Source organism: Lacerta agilis, chromosome 8, assembly GCF_009819535.1.
Source record: "Lacerta agilis isolate rLacAgi1 chromosome 8, rLacAgi1.pri, whole genome shotgun sequence".
In the NCBI taxonomy this organism is placed as follows: Eukaryota; Metazoa; Chordata; class Lepidosauria; order Squamata; family Lacertidae; genus Lacerta; species Lacerta agilis.
Genome location: NC_046319.1, coordinates 9,503,406 through 9,522,162, shown reverse-complemented (window position 1 = coordinate 9,522,162; position 18,757 = coordinate 9,503,406). Strand labels below are relative to the sequence as shown.

Sequence of the window (18,757 nt, the reverse complement as noted above, 5' to 3'; positions counted from 1 at the left end):
CCGTTGCATTTGAACCTTTTGGTGGGATAGAACGAATGCAAGTCGGCATGCACTGTTTTTCAACCCTGCCGTTTCTTCCAAGCAAACAACAACCCTGTGAGGTGGGTGGGTTAGGCACAGGGCCACAGCCAGTGAGATGCAGGAATCTGGGTTGCCCCATTCTGAGCCCTCCCATACACACACACCAGCCACAGCATCACCACTGGCTCTCCCCATTTATATGAGCAGTGGGTATTTATGGGGTGGGAGGTGCCCCAAGATGCACAGCTACCTCACACAGAGGCCTTGCCAGCTCGCCCCTGCTTCGTTGGCACACCTTTTCGCTCCCACTAATTCCTCCCTCGCTCCTGCCGCCAATCTCTCCGCAACCTCCCACCGGCTCGCTCTCTTTCCCCTCTTAGGATGCGTTCGGCAGCTGATCATCCAAGGGAAGGAAGTTATCTTCAAAGACTTTGACCTCCAAGCTCACGGCGTCTCCAACTGCCCCACCTGCCAGGACCGTCCGTGCCAGGTAAGTTCGCTGCACATGTGCGGACTCAGCATTTTATAGAGGGGAGCAGAATTCGGCCTCATTGCTCACTCCATTCCCCGTGGCCAGCCCTGGTTGGACATGGTAGGTGATTGGAATAATTATCTTTCTTTCTTTCTTTCTTTCTTTCTTTCTTTCTTTCTTTCTACCTACCCCGCCCATCTGGCTGGGTTTCCCCAGCCGCTCTGGGTGGCTCCCAACAGAACATTAAAAACACGATAAAACATCAAACATTCTAAACTTCCCTAAACAGGGCTGCCTTCAGATGTCTTCTAAAAGTCAGATAGTTCTTTATTTCCTTGACATTTGATGGGAGGGTGTTCCACAGGGCGGGTGCCGCTACCGAGAAGGCCCTTTGCCTGGTTCCCTTTAACCTCACTTCTCGCAGGGAGGGAACCGCCAGAAGGCCCTCGGGGCTGGACCTCAGTGTCTGGGCTGAACGATGGGGGTGGAGACGCTCCTTCAGGTATACTGGGCCGAGCCTGTTTAGGGCTTTCAAGGTCAGCACCGACACTTTGAATTGTGCTCAGAAACGTACTGGGAGCCAATGTAGGTCTTTCAGGACCAGTGTTATATGGTTTCGGCTGCCACTCCACCACATTTTCCCTTCTCTCCCCTTGGCAGAATGGAGGCGTCTGCAGGGACTCGGAGAGCAGCAGCTATGTGTGCGAGTGCTCACAGGGATTTGCTGGAAGCAACTGCGAACACCCCCAGGCCCTACGCTGCCATCCAGGTAAGGCACAGCCGCCCCCATTTCCAGGTGGTGCATTACATGGCAGGGACAAGACTGAGCGTCCTTTAGGAGGAAGGGAAGTGGCTCAGGGGCACATCATTTGCCTGGCATGCAGAAGGTCCCAGGTTTGGTCCTCAGCAGTATCTCCTGGTAGGGCTGAAACCTTGAAGAGCCACTGCTGAGCAGTGTTGACACTTTTATTTATTCGGAAATTGGTTTTATGATGTACTTTTTATAATTTTATTTTTTTATTTTGACAAAGTAATAAATAAAGAAATAAAGAATTTGAGTGCACCCCACCACCGAGACCATTCCATTGTAACTCCCTAACCTCCCAAAATTTCAACACCTCTTGCGATGGTTTGACCCCTTTCCGTTTTAACTGTACAAATTCTACAAACACCTTCCATAGCTCCTCAGAAACATTTTTCCTTCATATTCCCCGGCTTACCTTAATAGCACGTGTTATCATTAATGATGTACATTAGGGTGGGTCCCGCACATTTGCACCTTCCATCCTTTTCTGACATGGACCCACTTTGGATGCTGGTGTAGAAGGACAGACAGGGAACCCTGACTCCCAGCCCTCTGCCTATAAGGATGCTGTCAGTGGCTCCCGGCTGGTTGCCCAGGAAAGTATAAAGACAAGGAAAAGTTTCTTACCGTCTTTTTTTATTCCAATCTTTACAGAGAGAGGCTATAGAACCCAGCCTCTTGGATAATGGCGTTGTCCCGAGTGAATCGCCACCCCCCGTCTCTCCCGCTTCCTCATTCGTCATGGGTGCTGCTATGTGCTCTCTGCCTTTGAGCTCTTTGCTCCCCTACTTTTAAGGCTCGCCGGGTTCTGGGAGATGGAGGGTCTGGAATGCTTTCTAATGACAGCGTGTCACCTGGGTGTTTCTCTGACTCTCCCATGATTTCCCAGCTTTCCCCCTCATCTGCCTCTGAGCTGCTGCCTCCCTCAAACCCCTGTTGTAAATCTATACAGTCAAACCTCGGTTGACAAACGTAATCCGTTCCGGAAGCCCGTTCAGCTTCCGAAACGTTCGACAACCGAAGTGCGGCTTCTGATTGGTTGCAGGAATTTCTTGCACTCAAGCGGAAGCCGCGTCGGACATTCAGCTTCCGAAAAAAACCAGAACAGTTACTTCCGGGTTTTCAGCGTTCGGGATCCGAAACGTTCGTCAACGGAGCCGTTTGAGAAGCGAGGTTTGACTGTACTGTCTTCCTTTCCTCCACCCTGGAAGATTCAGGATTTGAGGCAGTCTCCGCCATCCCTCCTTTGCCCAGTCCCTGACACTGCTGCCCAGAGACTTACCAAATGACCCTCCCTTCCCTCACAGAGGCCTGCGGTCCCGACGCCACCTGTGTTAACCGAGCCACTGGACAAGGCTACACTTGCCGCTGCCTCCTTGGGAAATACGGAGAGAAGTGTATGGATGGTGAGTAAGGAAGACACGCTGTCCCCAACCAAACCCCACCCCCAATGGCCAGGGCAAAGCCTGAGCAAAGTCCCAGGCTGACCCCACAGCCCTTCTCCTTGCTGCAGGTGCAACGGTGACCGTGCCCTATTTCCACGGGGGCGACGCCTTCATCTCCTACCCTCCCCTCACCAACATCCACTACGAGCTGCGCGTGGACCTCGAGATCAAGCCGCTGTCCCCCGATGGCCTCATCCTCTTCAGCGGCGGGGATGGCTCCCCCGTGGCAGATTTTGTCTCTCTCAGCATGGTCAACGGGCACCTGGAGTTCCGCTACGAGCTAGGCTCAGGTAATGAATCCGCTCCCCGTTGCTAACAACCAATACCCAAAATGCTGCCTCCTTCCCAGCAGTGCCTCTCCGGTGCTGAGATCTGCCCTCTTGGTGGTCATCTTTCCGCAGGGCCTGCAAGACGGAGCTGTTCCACCTAGCCTTTGGGTTGGTTTCAGTTTAACCCAGATGTTTCGTTCTTTTGGTGTGATTGGTGGGCTACTTAAAAATGAGGCTGCAGTTTAGATTTAATTTTAAATTGTATTTTAATCTGTATTTTAATGAACTGTTTTATGTTTTTGTTGTGATTTTATTGGTGTTAGCTGCCCTGAGCCCAGTTTGGCGGGGAAGGGCGGGGTATAAATAAAATTTTATTATTATTATTATTATCCTCAGAGGCACAAGGGGGGCAGTGGTACAGCGCAGGGCCTTCTCTGCTGCAGCCCCTGAGAAATGGGAACTCCTTTTCCACAGGGGAGTTCCTGGCGACTTCATTGTGCAGCTTCCAGCAAATGTTGGTGATGCACCTGTTCACCCTGGTTTTTTTTTGTTTTTTTAAATACGTAATAATTTTTATTAGTTTTCAGTTACAACCCAATGATAGCCTCATTATAACAATGCCAAATTATAATACAATTACTAATACCAATCATTCAAATTCCAAATTAAATAATTTAGGTGCCCCCCCCCCGCATGCCAGAATTGATGGTTTGATGGTGTTCACCCTGTTTTTTTACTCTCAGGGTGTATGTTTTTAGTACCCACCTTATTTTTATGGCCATTAAGTTGTTTTAAACTGTTTTTTAATATTGTTTTTAACTTGCCCTGAGACCTTAGGGCATGGGGCGGATAATAAAATAATGATGATAATTGGTAATAGTAAAAAAATAAAACACACCCCAGAAGCAGCTTAGTCATGCTGGCCACATGACCCAGAAGCTGTACGCCGGCTTCCTCAGACAGTAAAGCAATATGAGCGCCGCAACCCCAGAGTCGTCCGTGACCGGACCTAATAGTCAGGGGTCCCTTTACCGTTACCTTTAGGGAGTTTGTGGGATTTTGGAGTAGTATTTTGTATATTGCGGATACCATCCCTCTGCCGTGTCCCTTTGTCGTTAGGATTTCCTTTTCCTTCTTCAACAACATCCTGTGTCGCTACGGAAAGGTCCCAGGAGTCACACGTCTCTGCGTTTTTCTCTCTCTCGAAATCCCAATTGACCAGTGTGTCTTTGTAGAAGGGGGATGGGGGGGGGAATTCCCAGGCTCTCTAAGGATGTGTCTGCTACCTGTTCTCCAACTCCTCCTCCTTCTCTCATTACTTTGAAACTTGGTAGTTCTCTGTCCTGTCGTAAATTAGTCCTGTCTCCGTCTCTTTTTGCAGCTATTGGGGGGGGGGGAGTCTTTCCACTTCCCCTCCTCTTCCGAAAGAGGCAATGGGGAAGAGGGGGCCATTTTCCAGCCCTCCTCCCCATTCCAGTCCCAGACACTTACAGTATTTTTCCGTGTATAAGACGCCCCCTATTTTGGGGGACTCTAAATTAAGTAAAGGGGGGAGATTGCCCAGAGTTGTAGCTTTTTGGGGGGGTTGCCAAAAATCACTCACCCGCCAGACTGACAATGACAATCACCCACGTCACAAAACATGCCAGTCGCCTGTCTGCTAACCAACAGCCACCACCAATCACCCACCCAATTGCCGCAGCACCAGCAAATCAACAGCAGCGCTTGCCACAGCCACCAGCAAATTTGCCGCTGACAATCTCCTGCTTGCGGCAGAAACCAGTCCCCTGTCCAAACACTGCACTATCCGTGTCTAAGACAAGCCCCCATTTTTGACATTATTTTCTCATGAAAAAACCTCATCTTATACACGGAAAAGTACGGTACGTTCTTAACTTTGGGGATACGTCAGATGGGCCGGTTGTTGCAGGGAGAATCTTCCCCCGCTCCAGAATCCAAACTCACGTTCCCGGCCCTCTTTTAGGAATGGCTGTCCTTCGGAGCGCAAAGCCCCTAGAGCTGGAACAGTGGCACAGGATCACGGCCGAGCGCCTGAACAAAGATGGCACTCTGCAGGTGAACGATGAGCGGCCCGTCAAGAGGTCCTCGCCGGGGAAAAGCCAGGGCCTGAACCTCCGCACTTCCATGTACCTGGGGGGCGTGGACGACGCCGTCAGGCTCCCAGCGGCTGCCAACGTCTCCAGCCACTTCTACGGGTGCATCGGGGAGGTGAGCAACTGGGGGACGTGACGGCAGTGGGGAGAGGAGCTGCCGGTTCCCCTTCCCTGCTTTGTGGTGGACAGTCCCCATTTCCTCCTTGGAAGAGAAGGGGGCAGGAAGAAGGGAAGGGGCTGGCCAGCAAGATCCATGCGCTCTGGCTGGAAGCTGAAGCTGTTTGCGTCTTCCCACCCCAGGTTTCGATCAACGGGAAGAAGGTGGACATTTCATACAGCTTCCTGGAGAGCCGCAGCATCTCACAGTGCTTTGACAGCTCCCCTTGCGACCGCAGGCCCTGCCAGAATGGTGGCAAGTGCTTGCTGACTGGCGAGTACGAGTTCCAGTGCTTGTGTCTGGATGGCTACAAAGGTGAGAGCGCCCAGAGGGCATGTGTGGAGGGCATGACGGCCAGTCTCTTGTGGTTTTTCCAGAGCTTCCTGGGGTTTTCCCCACACATACCTTTTCCTCCGTGCTTCCCAGCAAGAGGTCCACACTTTAAAGCTCTGTTTTAGCCCTCTCTTTATTGCTCTGTAGCTTTCCCTGCGAAAACCCGCTCTTTAAAGCTGATTCGGAGCCAAGTGCAGTCCATGGGGAAACCAAATGCAGTGGTACCTTGGTTCTCAAACGCCTTGGTACTCAAACAACTTGGAACCCAAACACTGCAAACCCTGAAGTAGGTGTTCTGGTTTGCAAACATTTTTCGGAAGCCGAACATGCTCTGTTTTGAGTGCTGCGCTTCCGTTTTGAGTGTTATGCTGAGGTCGGTCTGTTTTTGCTATTTATTTTGCGTTTTTGTTTTTCTGGCTCTTTTGTTTTGTTTTTGTGACTGTGTGGAACCCAGTTCAGCTACTGATCGATCGATCGATCGATTGCGTGACTGCAGTGCATTGTTTATTGCTTTCATTTTATGGATCCATGGTCTTGTTAGATAGTAAAATTCATGTTAAATGGCTGTTTTAGGGGTTGTTTTTAAAAGTCTGTAATGGATTGATCCATTTTGCATTACTTTTGGAACGCTACGGTTTTGGAACGGACTTCTGGAACAGATTAAGTTTGAGAACCAAGGTACCACGGTAGCTGTTTGTTCCAGTTCAGCTTTAAAGAGTGAGTTTCCGCAGGGAAAGCTCTGTAGCAAGAAAGAAAAAAGGTGCTCAGACATGGAGATTTAAAGTGCAAACCTGTTGCTTGGAAAGAGGGGGGCTAAAGGTAAGTGGGAATGAGCCCTTAGTCTTGCGCATCATGCAAGCCCGCCCTCGCCCATCTCTCCCTCTCCATGACTCTTCTCCATGCTCTTTACGACGGTGTGTTTCTCTCTCGCTCTCTTCAGGGGAGCGCTGCGAGGTGTCTGAGGTCCAGTGCCAGCTCCAGCAGCCGTGCCTCAACGGGGGCATCTGCAAAGACACAGTGTGCTTCTGCCCTCCTGGCTTCCTGGGATTATACTGTGAACACGGTAAGTCTGGGGGTGATGGCTGGCCAGAGCGTGGAGCTGCAGAGGCAGAACTGTCTCCTCCGCCGCTGTCACCCTGCAAGAAAGTTGTCTTCTGCTGTATAAAGTTGAGTGCCCGTTTCTCTGCCACGCAGATGCATCGCAGCACCAGACAAATGCCGAGTGGACTCACGAGGGCAGCGGAGGAAATGGTACGTCTCAGGCCCCCTCTTTGCGCCGCCTGCTTCTGCTGGGGTGAAGATGCTGCTTTGCAAAGTCCTGACCTGGCGCTTCTCTCACTGGGAGCTAAGGAGGATGTTTCTTGTAGTGATGCCTCTTCAGATAACCATGTCTTCCGGCACCTGTCTCTCAGGGCAGAGATCCAAAGTCATTTGACACTTCCAGAAAACCAGTTCAGCTTCTCTTTTTTTTTCCTTTTAATATTTGTTTATTTGGTTTTCAAATCAAACGTTTTACAATCACATATCCAATATATAACATAAAAACAAGATTCCAAGGAATCTCCTGAACTTCCCTCCTCCCCTTTGTGGGTCCTACTGTTAGTCCTTTCCAATGCTTTCTGGGGGGACGCAGGGCTATGCAAACCCCTAAACATTTTGTGAATCTAAGTTTGGCCTCATTGAGGGGCAATATTTCAATATGAGTAGGAAAATGAGAGTACCCCTATTTATTTATTTTTAGGGGGGAAAGCACTGGTCCTTTCCTCCTGCATCTTTTATAATAATCCAAATATTTTACGTCTCCATTATGTCCAAAATTCACCATTAAACTACAAGTGTTCTTCCAGTCCTGCTAACAGTTTTAACTGCTTGCAATGGTTTTTTAAGATAAATTATACATTTCCCCCATTCCTTATTGAAATTTTTTGGTTTCTTCCAGATGCCCCTGGACAGTACGGTGCCTATTTTCACGACGGCGGCTATGTCGCCCTTGGGCGCCACACTTTCCCCAGGAGGTGAGTTATCTCTGATGCCATTACGGTGGACGCATCCCCACAAACGGTGACCAACCAGCCTCGAGTGGCACTGGGAGAACAATGCCAAGCTCCATTTACGGTGGAGGGAACAGGCCAGGGCCAATGCAGAAGGCAGTTCAGGGAAGGGACATTTACTGTATGGGTTTATAAAAAAAATTCCTTCCAGTAGCACCTTAGAGACCAGCTAAGTTTGTTCTTGGTATGAGCTTTCGTGTGCATGCACACGAAAGCTCATACCAAGAACAAACTTAGCTGGTCTCTAAGGTGCTACTGGAAGGATTTATTTTTTATTTTTTATTTTGTTTTGACTACGGCAGACCAACACGGCTACCTACCTGTAACTAGATGCATGGGCTTATGTTTTTATATTGTTGCAAACAGCTGTGATCTATTTCTGTGATACAGCGGTATATATATATATATATATTTATAAATCCATAAGAACATACCGTATTGGCCCGAATATAAGCCACACCCAAATATAAGCCACATCTTTAAAATTGGAGGCGGGGGGGGGGAGAGAAAAAAAGAAAAAATACCCGAATATAAGCCGCTCCATTCCTCGCTGCTCCTGGCTGCATACTGGGGGGGGGGGGCGCACTGCATTGACGGCAGCCTTCCCCCTTCCTCGCTCTCTCCTTTCCTGGCTTTGAGGGAGAGGGCAGGGGACTACATACGGGACAGGCGCCGCTGTGCTGCGCTCCTGGCGCTGTTTGCCCCTGCTCCTGGCTGCATACCATAAGATCGTGAATAAGGCTTATATTCAGGCCAATAAGTGCCTTCAGCTGGATCAGGTCACTGGCCCATCAAATCCTGTGCTTGCGGGAGAGTTGCAGGCAGGGCGCAAGTGCAACTCTCCAGTTGCTTTTCCCCATCACCCGGTATTCAGAGGTAGACTCCTCTTGGGCAAGGAAGTTCTGCTATTACAACGGGTGTCCCTAAGGAGAGCCCCGCTGGATTGGACCAAAGGGCCATCTCGTCCAGCATTCTGTTCTCCCAGTGACCAGCCAGATGCCTATGGGGAAACTGGCTAACGCAGTGGAGATGTGCACAGTCCCTCATTGCTCAGTCTCTTTGTTGCAGCCTCCCTGACTCACCGGAGACGATCGAGCTGGAAGTGCGCACCAACTCAGCAAATGGGCTTCTCCTCTGGCAGGGCGTGGTGAGTGAATGTGACAGAGCAGGGGTCTGTCAGCTCGAGTGTTGCCTACACTGGCTGGCCATGGCCCTTCCAGGGTTTCAGACTGTTTTTTTGGGTAGGGGATCCTTACTTAGGGATGCTACGGGGGAATTGAACCTGGGGCCTTCTCTCTGCCTCTCACAGAGGCTGGAGGTGGAAACGGGAGGTGTAAAAGCTTTGGGCGAGGGGTGGAAAGTGAGAGGGCTGTTGAATCCTGGCAAAACTGAGCAGGGGGATGAAAATGCTACCAGCCCGTGACTCCAAAGTGTTGGTGAGGCCTCTTCACTGATCACAAGCAAAAAAAAAGTACAGACTTTGTGCCAGGCCTCACAAGCCAGCGCCATCTTGATCATTGGCGCTGCAAAGATCAGCAGGAGTGTGGGGACAACCACACAAAAATTGTAACCAGCTGATAAAGTAGTCTCAATTTTGTATCATTTGTGTGGTTGGCATAGTATTGTTCGTGACCTTGGTTCTTTTGGGTGTTATTCTCTGTGGAGTGTGGGGACAGCCTCTGCTTCCCATGGGACATGGGTGGCGCTGTAGTCTCTAAACCACTGAGCCGCTTGGGCTTGTTGATCCAAAGGTCAGCGGTTCGAATCCCCATGATGGGGTGAACTCCCGTTGCTGTGTCCCAGCTCCTGCCAACCTAGCAGTTCGAAAGCATGCCAGTGCAAGTAGATAAATAGGTACCACTGCGGTGGGAAGGTAAACAGTGTTTCCGTGCACTCTGGCTTCCATCACAGTGTCCAGAAACAGTTTAGTCCTGCTGGCCACATGACCCGGAAAGCTGTCTGTGGACAAACGCCGGCTCCCTTGGCCTGAAAGCGAGATGAGCGCCACAACCCCATAGTCGCCTTTGACTGGACTTAACCATCCAGGGGTCCTTTACCTTTTTTTTTTTAATCTGCTTGATCTGCAACATGGCAAAGAGAGGTTTGCAGCACTGGGGAGGGAAGGCAGCTGTCTATAACATCCAGACTAAAAAGATTTGACAGGAGTAGCCCGCCTGCTGTTTTGACGGCATGCAAGTTGCTGCGAGACCCCACAGGCTCCTCTGCTGTTGCCTGCGCATGATGTGCTTCTTTTGAGGAAGGCTGCTTTGTCCCAGCACCAGCATGTCTCATGCACACACCCTGCCTTGTTGCACAGATGCTGTTGCTGTTCACCTCTGCCGCTTCTCCCCCCCTTTCCAGGCATGCTGTGTTCAGCTGTCTGCTTTGCATCAGTCTGGCTTGTGCTCCTCTTTTTTTTTTCTCTCTCTCTCTCTTCCCAGGCAACGAGGGAGGCGGGCCTTGAGCAGCATGTTGCTAACGAGGTATTTACTGGCTTGGTTTTTGTGGCATGGCGAAGGGAAGGACAAAATGCACGACTGGAGGGGGTCAGAGAGAATGGAGCACGGGGAGGGGCGGGGCTGACTAACCCAAGTGCAGATGTACTGGTTGAATGGGAGAATTTGTTGCTGCGATGCTGGACAGGCCTGCAAAAGCACTGGGTATAGCTCCACCATTGACAAGAGTTAGCTTGGCAAAGGCAGCAAGGAGGTTTGCAGGGAGGTGATGCGGGAGCTAGTCTTAAGAGGAGCTGCATGCTCCAAAGGCTGCAGGCCATGCTCTCTGCTAACCTTTCTGTCTGACAAGCGATTATAGAATCACAGGGAGTGGCCGCCGAGACCACATAACACCGGTCCTGAAAGACCTACATCGGCTCCCAGTACGTTTCCGAGCACAATTCAAAGTGTTGGTGCTGACCTTGAAAGCCTTAAACGGCCTCGGCCCAGTAGACCTGAAGGAGCGTCTCCACCCCTGTCATTCAGCCCCGAGGGCCTTCTGTCAGTTCCCTTGCTGTGAGAAGCAAAGTTACAGGGAACCAGGCCTTCTTGGTGGTGGCGCCCGCCCTGTGGAACGCCCTCCCATCAGATGTCAAGGAAATAAACAACTACTGGTATCCGACTTTTAGAAGACATCTGAAGGCAGCCCTGTTTAGGGAAGTTTGTAATGTTTGATGTTTTATTGTTTTTCTAATATTTTGTTGGGAGCTGCCCAGAGGGTAACCCAGCCAGATGGGCGGGGTATGATTGAATGAATATTAGTAGTAGGAGTAGGCAAGAGACTGGCCCCCATGGGGGTGAGAACATTCTGTTCCAGCAGGAGGTGGTCCAGATTCCTGCACTGCAGTGGGGTTGAGTTAGATGACTCTCAGGGTCCCTTCCAACTTCACAATTCTATGAATCTCTGATTAAAAGACCCCGTTTGCTGTGCAGCGCAGGACTTCTTCTTCTTCTTCATATCATCATCATCATCGAATTGTAGAGTTGGAAAGGATCCCAAGAGGGTCATCCAACCTGACCCCCTGCAAGACAGGGATCACAGCTCAAGAATCCCTGAAAGATGGCCATCCAACATCTGTTTAAAAACCTCTGTTGAAGGAGAGTCTGCCACTTACCAAGGGACTGTTCCCCTGTTGAATTGCTGTTATTTAAAGCTAACTAAAATCAGTCATAAGCTAAAAACGCCTGTCAACATTTTTACACGTCTGGATAAGCAATTGCCTTTAAAAAAAAAACGTTTTTAGCAGGCGCCACATAGAGTACAGTGAAGGCACCCAACCGATGTCAGTAGGCAGGGGGTTCCAAAGTGTCGGTGCTGCCACACTCCAAGATGGGATTTCTTACGAAGTAAAATGTGGCACCCGAGAAGCAGTACCGGTTGCAAGGATGCTTCTCTCCCTCTGCGGGATGATCCTCCACTGATGCCTAGGGGTGCCCATCTCCTAAGGAAAGGAGAAGGTGAGGAACAATGTTTTGGTTTCTGTCACAGGAGGAAGGAGAGAGCGCCAAAGCGAAGGACTTCATCAGCCTCGGTCTGAAGGACGGGCACCTGGTGTTCAGGTGAGGGAAGGCCGCATGAGAGCTCACAATATTGGCTGCTCTGTGTTGGGGCTCCGGGGCGGCCTCTTCTCTGACACTGACCGTGTGTTTCCTGCAGTTACCAACTAGGAAGCGGAGAAGTGAACATCCTGTCCGAAGACCCAGTTGATGATGGAGAATGGCATAGAGTGACAGCCATCCGGTGAGACAAGTGTGGAGGGATGTGGCTTGGGGCACCCCTAGTTTGATAAGCCCAAGCGTTAGGGGATGGAGAAAGGCATAGGCCCTGTTCCCTGAACAAGGCGGGTTGAGGAGCAATTTGTGTGCTTCTGGGGCTGGGGGTGGGTGGCAGGATGCGGTCCCGGCCCCTTCTGATCCGCACGAGGATTCCCCTTTGGGAATATCCTTGGACCACATTTCCAGTTCTGTTCCCGCAGGCAGATGACAAGCACTTCCTTATCCATGCTCATCCTCTCCAATCCAACCAACCCCACTCAAAAACACCTTAGCCCTTCTGACCCACTCTCCCGTTCCTCCTCCAGGGAAGGGAAAAGAGGCTTCCTTCAAGTCGACGGTGAGGAGATGGTAGCCGGGGAATCTCCTGGCAAGAACGTCATGGTGAATACCAAAGGTCGAATTTATATAGGTAAGCGCCTTCGTCTCAACAAAGCAGGACCACTTTCAGGGCAGCCTTGGATGTGTGGGCTAATGAGGGATTCACACTTCCCCTTTTCATTTAATTTTCGGCAGCCCTTATCAACTGAGTAGGTCTTCTTCTTCTTCTTCTTCTTCTTCTTCTTCTTCTTCTTCTTCTTCTTCTTCTTCTTCTGTTGTTACTGTTTCACTCGGGGGTACAGCTATGAGGTGGGAACAGGCCAGAGAATCATAGAATTGCAGAGTTGGAAGGAGGGACCGCATGGAACATCTAGTCCAACCGCATGCAATGCAGGACCCATTTGCCTCAGTGTAGCACTCGAACTCGTGACTCTCATGCTCTGCTGAGTGGTGATGGCCGTGGCAGCAGCTTCTGGCAAGATCTTGCCAAGATCTTGCTGGAACCCACTGTCGGCAGCACCGCTTTGCAGGTGCCGCCGCACAACCCAGGTCAGGACGACAGCAGTGTGAAGGGACCTTCCCATTTCACCCAAGGCAACAGAACAGGATGTGCCATCCATAGAGGAGCGCATCGTTTTTCATGTTTCCTTTCAACGTTGATTGCCACACTGGTTGCTGCCTGACTTCTAGAGGCTTTCTAGGCAAATGGTGTAAAATTCACAAGGTGCCGCACGACATCTTTGTGGCATCGGCCCTCCTGAATTTTGGAAGGACGGTCAAAAGACCCTTACCCTCAAAGCTTTACACTTCAGTCTGGACCGTGCCACTGTCTTGTCACTTTCAGAGCACTCTCAGGGGCCACCCCTCCCGACAGGATGTTCCCAGGTGTACATTATCAATTTACTAAGCAATGCTTCTTCAAGAACGTCTCCTGCAAATGGTTTACTGAATATTTACAGATAAATTGTAGATAAGAACATTGGCAGGATTATTGTAATAACCTGCAGTTGCATAAGAGTATGCATTTAAAGAAGATGAATAAATGGGCAAATTAAGTTAATCTGGATCTGCAGAAGATATTAAAAACAAATTTAAGGAACCGCAGAAAGAGGGGGGAGTAAAGTTTTGAAATGTTAAAATGATTGCAAAATCAGTGAAATATATAAATCCAAAAAGTATATTTTTTAAAAAAAGAAAAGAACACCTACAAAACAAAACAAAAAACCAGGAGAAACACAACAAAAGGGTTTTAATGCATTTCCCTGTTCGTGTTTCTACATTTCCCCTTAAGAAAACATAGAAGCCAGCTTGCATCAATTTCATTTTAAGAACGTGGTCCACACGGCAGTGACAGTAGCAGTGCTGTCAAGTATCCCGTTTTCCCCAGGATTCTCCCTTATTTTAAGCAGTTTCCCGCTGCTCTCCCTTTTTTTTATTTCCCTTAAATTTCCTGTTTTTAATGGAAGCAGCTCCTCCCCTGCTGGCCAGGGACTGGGTGGGAAGACCTCGCCTACTTGGAGAGAAAAGCCTCAGCCCTCAAAGCAAGTGGGAGCCGTTTCCCGTGCTTACAGGGGGGTGTATTCCTCCCCCTGCATCAGCCCCTATCCGTTGCCGCCAAGCCGCTCAGCCAGCCAATAGGGTTAGCTGGTGGGTGGAGCCTGGCTGCCTTTGAGCAGCTGCTGCTTCCTGTCCTGTTTTGATGGGATCAGACAAGAAGACGATGGGGCTCCATTGCACGGAGCACATGGCTGCCCTCCTCTTTGCTCCGCTCCGAGCCCGAGACCGCTTGGAGTTTACATTGCTGCTCCACCCACTTTTGCTTCTGGCTCCGCCCACCACTGACATGTGACTGTCCCCGGGATAGGTGAGACTGCCGATCCCTTATTTTCAAATCCGAAACTTGACAGCTATGGACAGTAGCAAGTGACTTGCGGGCCTGAGATGTGAACGAATGGGTAGCAATATGAGAACCTTGAAAAGTCTGCACGCCTCTCTGCTGTGCAATTAAATCCCGCAGCCGAAATGATCGGTGACGGTGCTGAAAAGCAAAATCTTGGGATGGAGGCTGTGGTCCCTGCCAGCCTCCCGAATCCTCCGAAGTGACTTGAGGAGGCGGAGGAGGAAGAGGGCAACAGCCTCTCCCCTAAAGGGAACACGCTTGCTGACGGGCGGCTCTTCCTTTTCCTCTGCACAGGCGGAGCTCCCGACACCCAAACCCTGACCGCGGGAAAGTACATCTCGGGGATCTCGGGCTGCATCAAGAACGTGGTGCTGATCAACGACCGGCCCAGCCAGCAGCCTCAGCAGCCCATTGACCTTCACCATCACTCAGAGGCCGGCCTCAACATCCAGGAGTGCTCCTCATAGGCCGGGCTGGCCTCTTAACCACACTCTTCGCTGTTTTATTTTTTTGTCATCAGGCCAATTGAGAGACATCTATTGTTATTATTATTATTATTTTATTATTATTATTATTATGAATTTTTTTAAAAAAGAGAAACACACACACACTCACAAACGGTGCTTTGCTGCTACCAAAAGAAAATGGGGACGGGGTGGGGAGACGTGGGAGGGAGTTGGTTTGTGAGGGTTTTTCTGTGGAAGTGACAGACCGATGGGGGCCACGCGGGGCCTGTCGTCGTCCCCCCCACCTTCCCCAGCCCTCACGTGGAACGACAGAGAGAGAGAGAGGGCGCGGTGGACACTTAAAGGACTGGAGAGCGGCATTCGTGAGAGGCGATTGGACAGTGCCGTGCCCGAGGTTTTCCAGGGATGAGCATCTCGGACAGGGCACAACGTGCCACCTTGCCCTGAAAAGGCTACTCTGAGGCCGAGGGGTGGGCAATGGGGTGACCGCGTGGCTTCTCTTGCTTCCGCTGCTGGGCTGGGCTGGGCCAGGCAAGTTGTGACCAAAGATACTGTCCTGTCTTGCCCTCCCTCCCTGTCTTGCTTGTGCGTGGGCAAGGAAGGGTGGGTGGGTCTCTGTATCGTCGTGCCCCACGCACAACTCCTTAGCAGCATCCAGCACTCCAGTCAGGGCAGGATTCACAGGAGCACTGAGGGAGGGAGGTCTCTTGCCCTCGTCCTCCAGCATGCACCAAGCTTTTCAACTCGGATAAGTTTGAGCTTCCTGCGTTTTGTCACGCTGCCCCAAGTGGCACTGCCCGCCTGGCACAGCCGAGTTTGCTCCCGCCCTTCACTCATCCGGGCTAGGCTGTGGTCAGTGTTATTTTTCTAGAAAAAGAGGTGCTGGAACTCACCGTGAATGCCTCGCTGGTTCTCTTTTAGTGGCAATGGCGCCCGCCCGAGAGGTGCTGGAACCGCGTTCTGGCGAGTTCCAGCCGGGAACGGCTGCGGTGCCTCGGAGCGTCCTCTCCACCTGGTCCTCAGTGACCGCAGTAAGCGCTGCTTGACACGTGCAAAGCCAAAAAGCAGGCAATGGTTCCCATGCCTTAAGCGCCACAGGGCCGAAATAGGATTTGCCCCTCCCGAGCCATCAGTGCCTTATTAGTCTGTGTGGGGTCTCCCATAGATCCACGCCTTCTTTTGCAGTGTGCAGTCCCCCAGAGCTGCAGACACCCCGGGGCCTGGCAGGGCCAGGTAAGGAGCTGATGCAGCCTCATCTGCTGCCCGGGAAGCAGGCAGGTAGGTCTCTCATCAGCATTTCAGAGGACCAGGCCGCCCCCCATTCTGTGGGCAGGGGTGGGGGCAAGAGTGTTGCACCGTGTGCCGGTAAGCTGTGATGGGCTCCCCACACAGCAGCTCCTGCCAGCCTCCCTGTGCCACAAGCACTGGAGGGCAGGAGTTTCCCGTCCAGCGTTCCCAGGAGGGCGGCAAGATGCTTTGCTGGGGGATGAGAGGCAGAAGGAACCCACTGCAGCTGGGGAAAGGGGGTTTCGACAGCTGCCTTCTCCTTCTCAGCTGGCCCCGAGACACTGAAAAGGGCAGACTTAGGAGCTGATCTTTGGCTAACTACACAGCCTTTCCTTTTCTCTTCAAACAGCCCTGGGTGTTGCCCCTGCAGACAGTGCTGGTGCCAAGCAGGCACTAGGGGGGTTATCTTTTGAGCTTGGGACCCCCAGGATTGTGCTCTAGCCAGCCTCCCACATTCCCTTAATGGTGTGGCTGGCTCTGGCTTGCCCCGTGTTAGCCTTTGCCGCCAGTGTTCACTCTGCCTTGCCTGCTTCCCTCCAGAACCAGAATTATACTGCCTGGGAGGCACTGTTCCTGCCTTTTGCTTCCCCTGCCTGCCGCCCCCATTTGTTCTTTTTCTTTCTTTCTTTCTTAAATAAATGGTGCTGAACCCCAAAGTCTGTGTGTCAAGTCTGTGGCTTCCTGTCAAATCTTGGGAACTAGCTTGTTAAGGGTGCTGGGGACTAGCCCTGGGAGGAGCAAACAAACGTTCTTGGGATTCTTTGTAGGACAGCTGTGTGCTTTAACTGTGTGGTAGTTTAGCGGGTGGCGCTGTGGTCTAAACCAGGGGTGGCCAACTTGCAAGAGACTGCGATCTACCAGTAGATCAGGATCTACCTGTTGGACATGCCTGGTCTAAACCACTGAGCCTCTTGGGCTTGCCGATCGGAAGGTCGGCGGTTTGAATCCCTGTGACAGGGTGAACTCCCATTGCTCTGTCCCAGCTCCTGCCAACCTAGCAGTTCGAAAGCACGTCAGCGCAAGCAGATAAATAGGTACTGCTGCGGCTGGAAGGTAAACGGCGTTTCCACGCGCTCTGGTTTTCATCACGGTATCCTATTGCACCAGAAGCGGTTTAGTCATGCTGCCCACATGACCCGGGAAGCTGTCTGTGGACAAACACCAACTCCCTTGCCGCAACCCCATAGTTGCCTTTGACTGGACTTAACCATCCAGGGGTCCTTTACCTTTTTTTACCTTTTGCCTTGGACAGCATTGCAACAGCTTGGCCAATGGTGAATTTCGTACTGGTCTCTGGGTTGATTTTGTACATACCAAGCCTGGTGAATCAGATACACGTCCCAAAATAAGTAAAAAAAATTCCCTCCATGTCAATAATTTCCTTTTCCCTTTGTGTTCTGCCTTCCCTTATGACTATGCTGGGAACAGATGGCTGGTGCAGAATTCAGCTGCCAGGTTGCTCACCGGAGCAGGACAGCTTGAGCACATTACACCGATCCTGGTCCGACTGCACTGGCTACCAATTAGTTTCTAGGCCCAATTCAAAGTGCTGGTTCTGACCCACAAAGCCTTAAACGGCTCAGGACCACAATACCTCATGGACCGCCTCTTTCCATATGAACCTACCCAGGCCCTGAGATCATCTTCTGAGGCCCTCCTTCATGTGTCTCCTCAAGAGGTCCGGAGGGTGGCAACATGAGAACAGGGCCTTCTCTGCAGTGGCTCCTCGCCTGTGGAATGCTCTCGGGGAAGTTCGCCAGGAACCTTCATTATACATCTTTAGGTGCCAGGCAAAAACATTCCTCTTTAACCAGGCCTTTGGTTGATCTGTTTGACATCTTATGCCCTTTTAAAATGTGGCTCCTTTTTTCTGTGTGTGTGTGGGGGGGGTGTTACTGGGTTGTTTTCATTTTAATTATATATATTGTGGTTTTTATGTTGATCTTTTCTGTGAACCGCCCTGATCTCCAGGTATAGGGGTTTTTTATATTCTAATAGTAGTAGTAGTAGTTAGTAGTAGTACTCCTTTACTTTGTTGTTGTTCAGTCATTCAGTTGTGTCCGACTCTTCATGACCCCATGGACCAGAGCATGCCAGGCACGCCTATCTTTCACTGCCTTCCACAGTTTGGCCAAACTCATGCTAGTTGCTTTGAGAACACTGTCCAAGCATCTCATCCTCTGTCGTCCCCTTCTCCTTGTGCCCTCCATCTTTCCCAACATCAGGGTCTTTTCCAGGGAGTCTTCCCTTCTCATGAGGTGGCCAAATACTGGAGCCTCAACTTCAGGATCTGTCCTTCCAGTGAGCACTCAGGGCTGATTTCTTTTAAGGATGGATAAGTTTGACCTTTTTGCAGTCCATGGGACTCTCAAGAGTCTCCCCCAGCACCATAATTCAAAAGCATCCTTTACTTAGTGCATAGTTAAACTATGGAATTCCCTCCCACAGAAGGCAATGGTGGCCACCAATCCAGAAGGCTTCGAAAGAGGATCAGGCCAATTCTTGGAGGTCAGGGCAGTGAATACTTAAGAATTCCAATTGCTGGAAAGCACAGGATGGAATGGTGCCCTTGTGTTCTGGTTGCAGGTTTCGCATAAGTATCTGGGCAGCCACTGTGAGAACAAGATGCCGGACCAGGTGGGCCATTGGCCTGATCCAGTGGACTCTTCTTGTATTCTTGCATGGTGTGGATGTGAGCTTGACTCAAGGTCTGGTCCCAGGAAGGGGCCTTAGTTTGAACCCACTGAGGAAAGAAGCAGGCATCTCCTGCCACCTTGTGGGAGATCAGCCGGTATACACCTGTCTGCTTAGCACCAGGGGTCAGCAACCTTTTTCAGCTGTGGGCCA

The 18,757-nt window shown here is 50.9% G+C and overlaps 1 protein-coding gene across 1 annotated transcript in view; it reads left to right on the top strand.

Annotated features, from left to right (window-relative positions):
- The window catches only part of HSPG2 (heparan sulfate proteoglycan 2), a 216,363-nt gene extending 199,797 nt beyond the window's left edge, over nucleotides 1–16,566 (top strand). Inside the window, exons 82-95 of the mRNA XM_033159394.1 lie at nucleotides 402–511; nucleotides 1,154–1,262; nucleotides 2,606–2,704; nucleotides 2,812–3,033; nucleotides 4,997–5,241; nucleotides 5,427–5,598; nucleotides 6,557–6,679; nucleotides 6,811–6,867; nucleotides 7,556–7,631; nucleotides 8,736–8,814; nucleotides 11,652–11,722; nucleotides 11,820–11,903; nucleotides 12,244–12,347; nucleotides 14,451–16,566. Of these exons, the coding sequence (XP_033015285.1) occupies nucleotides 402–511; nucleotides 1,154–1,262; nucleotides 2,606–2,704; nucleotides 2,812–3,033; nucleotides 4,997–5,241; nucleotides 5,427–5,598; nucleotides 6,557–6,679; nucleotides 6,811–6,867; nucleotides 7,556–7,631; nucleotides 8,736–8,814; nucleotides 11,652–11,722; nucleotides 11,820–11,903; nucleotides 12,244–12,347; nucleotides 14,451–14,623 (1,724 nt within the window). The 3' untranslated portion in view covers nucleotides 14,624–16,566. The remainder of the gene's footprint in view (nucleotides 1–401; nucleotides 512–1,153; nucleotides 1,263–2,605; nucleotides 2,705–2,811; nucleotides 3,034–4,996; nucleotides 5,242–5,426; nucleotides 5,599–6,556; nucleotides 6,680–6,810; nucleotides 6,868–7,555; nucleotides 7,632–8,735; nucleotides 8,815–11,651; nucleotides 11,723–11,819; nucleotides 11,904–12,243; nucleotides 12,348–14,450) is intronic.
- The last annotated feature ends 2,191 nt before the right edge of the window (nucleotides 16,567–18,757 follow it).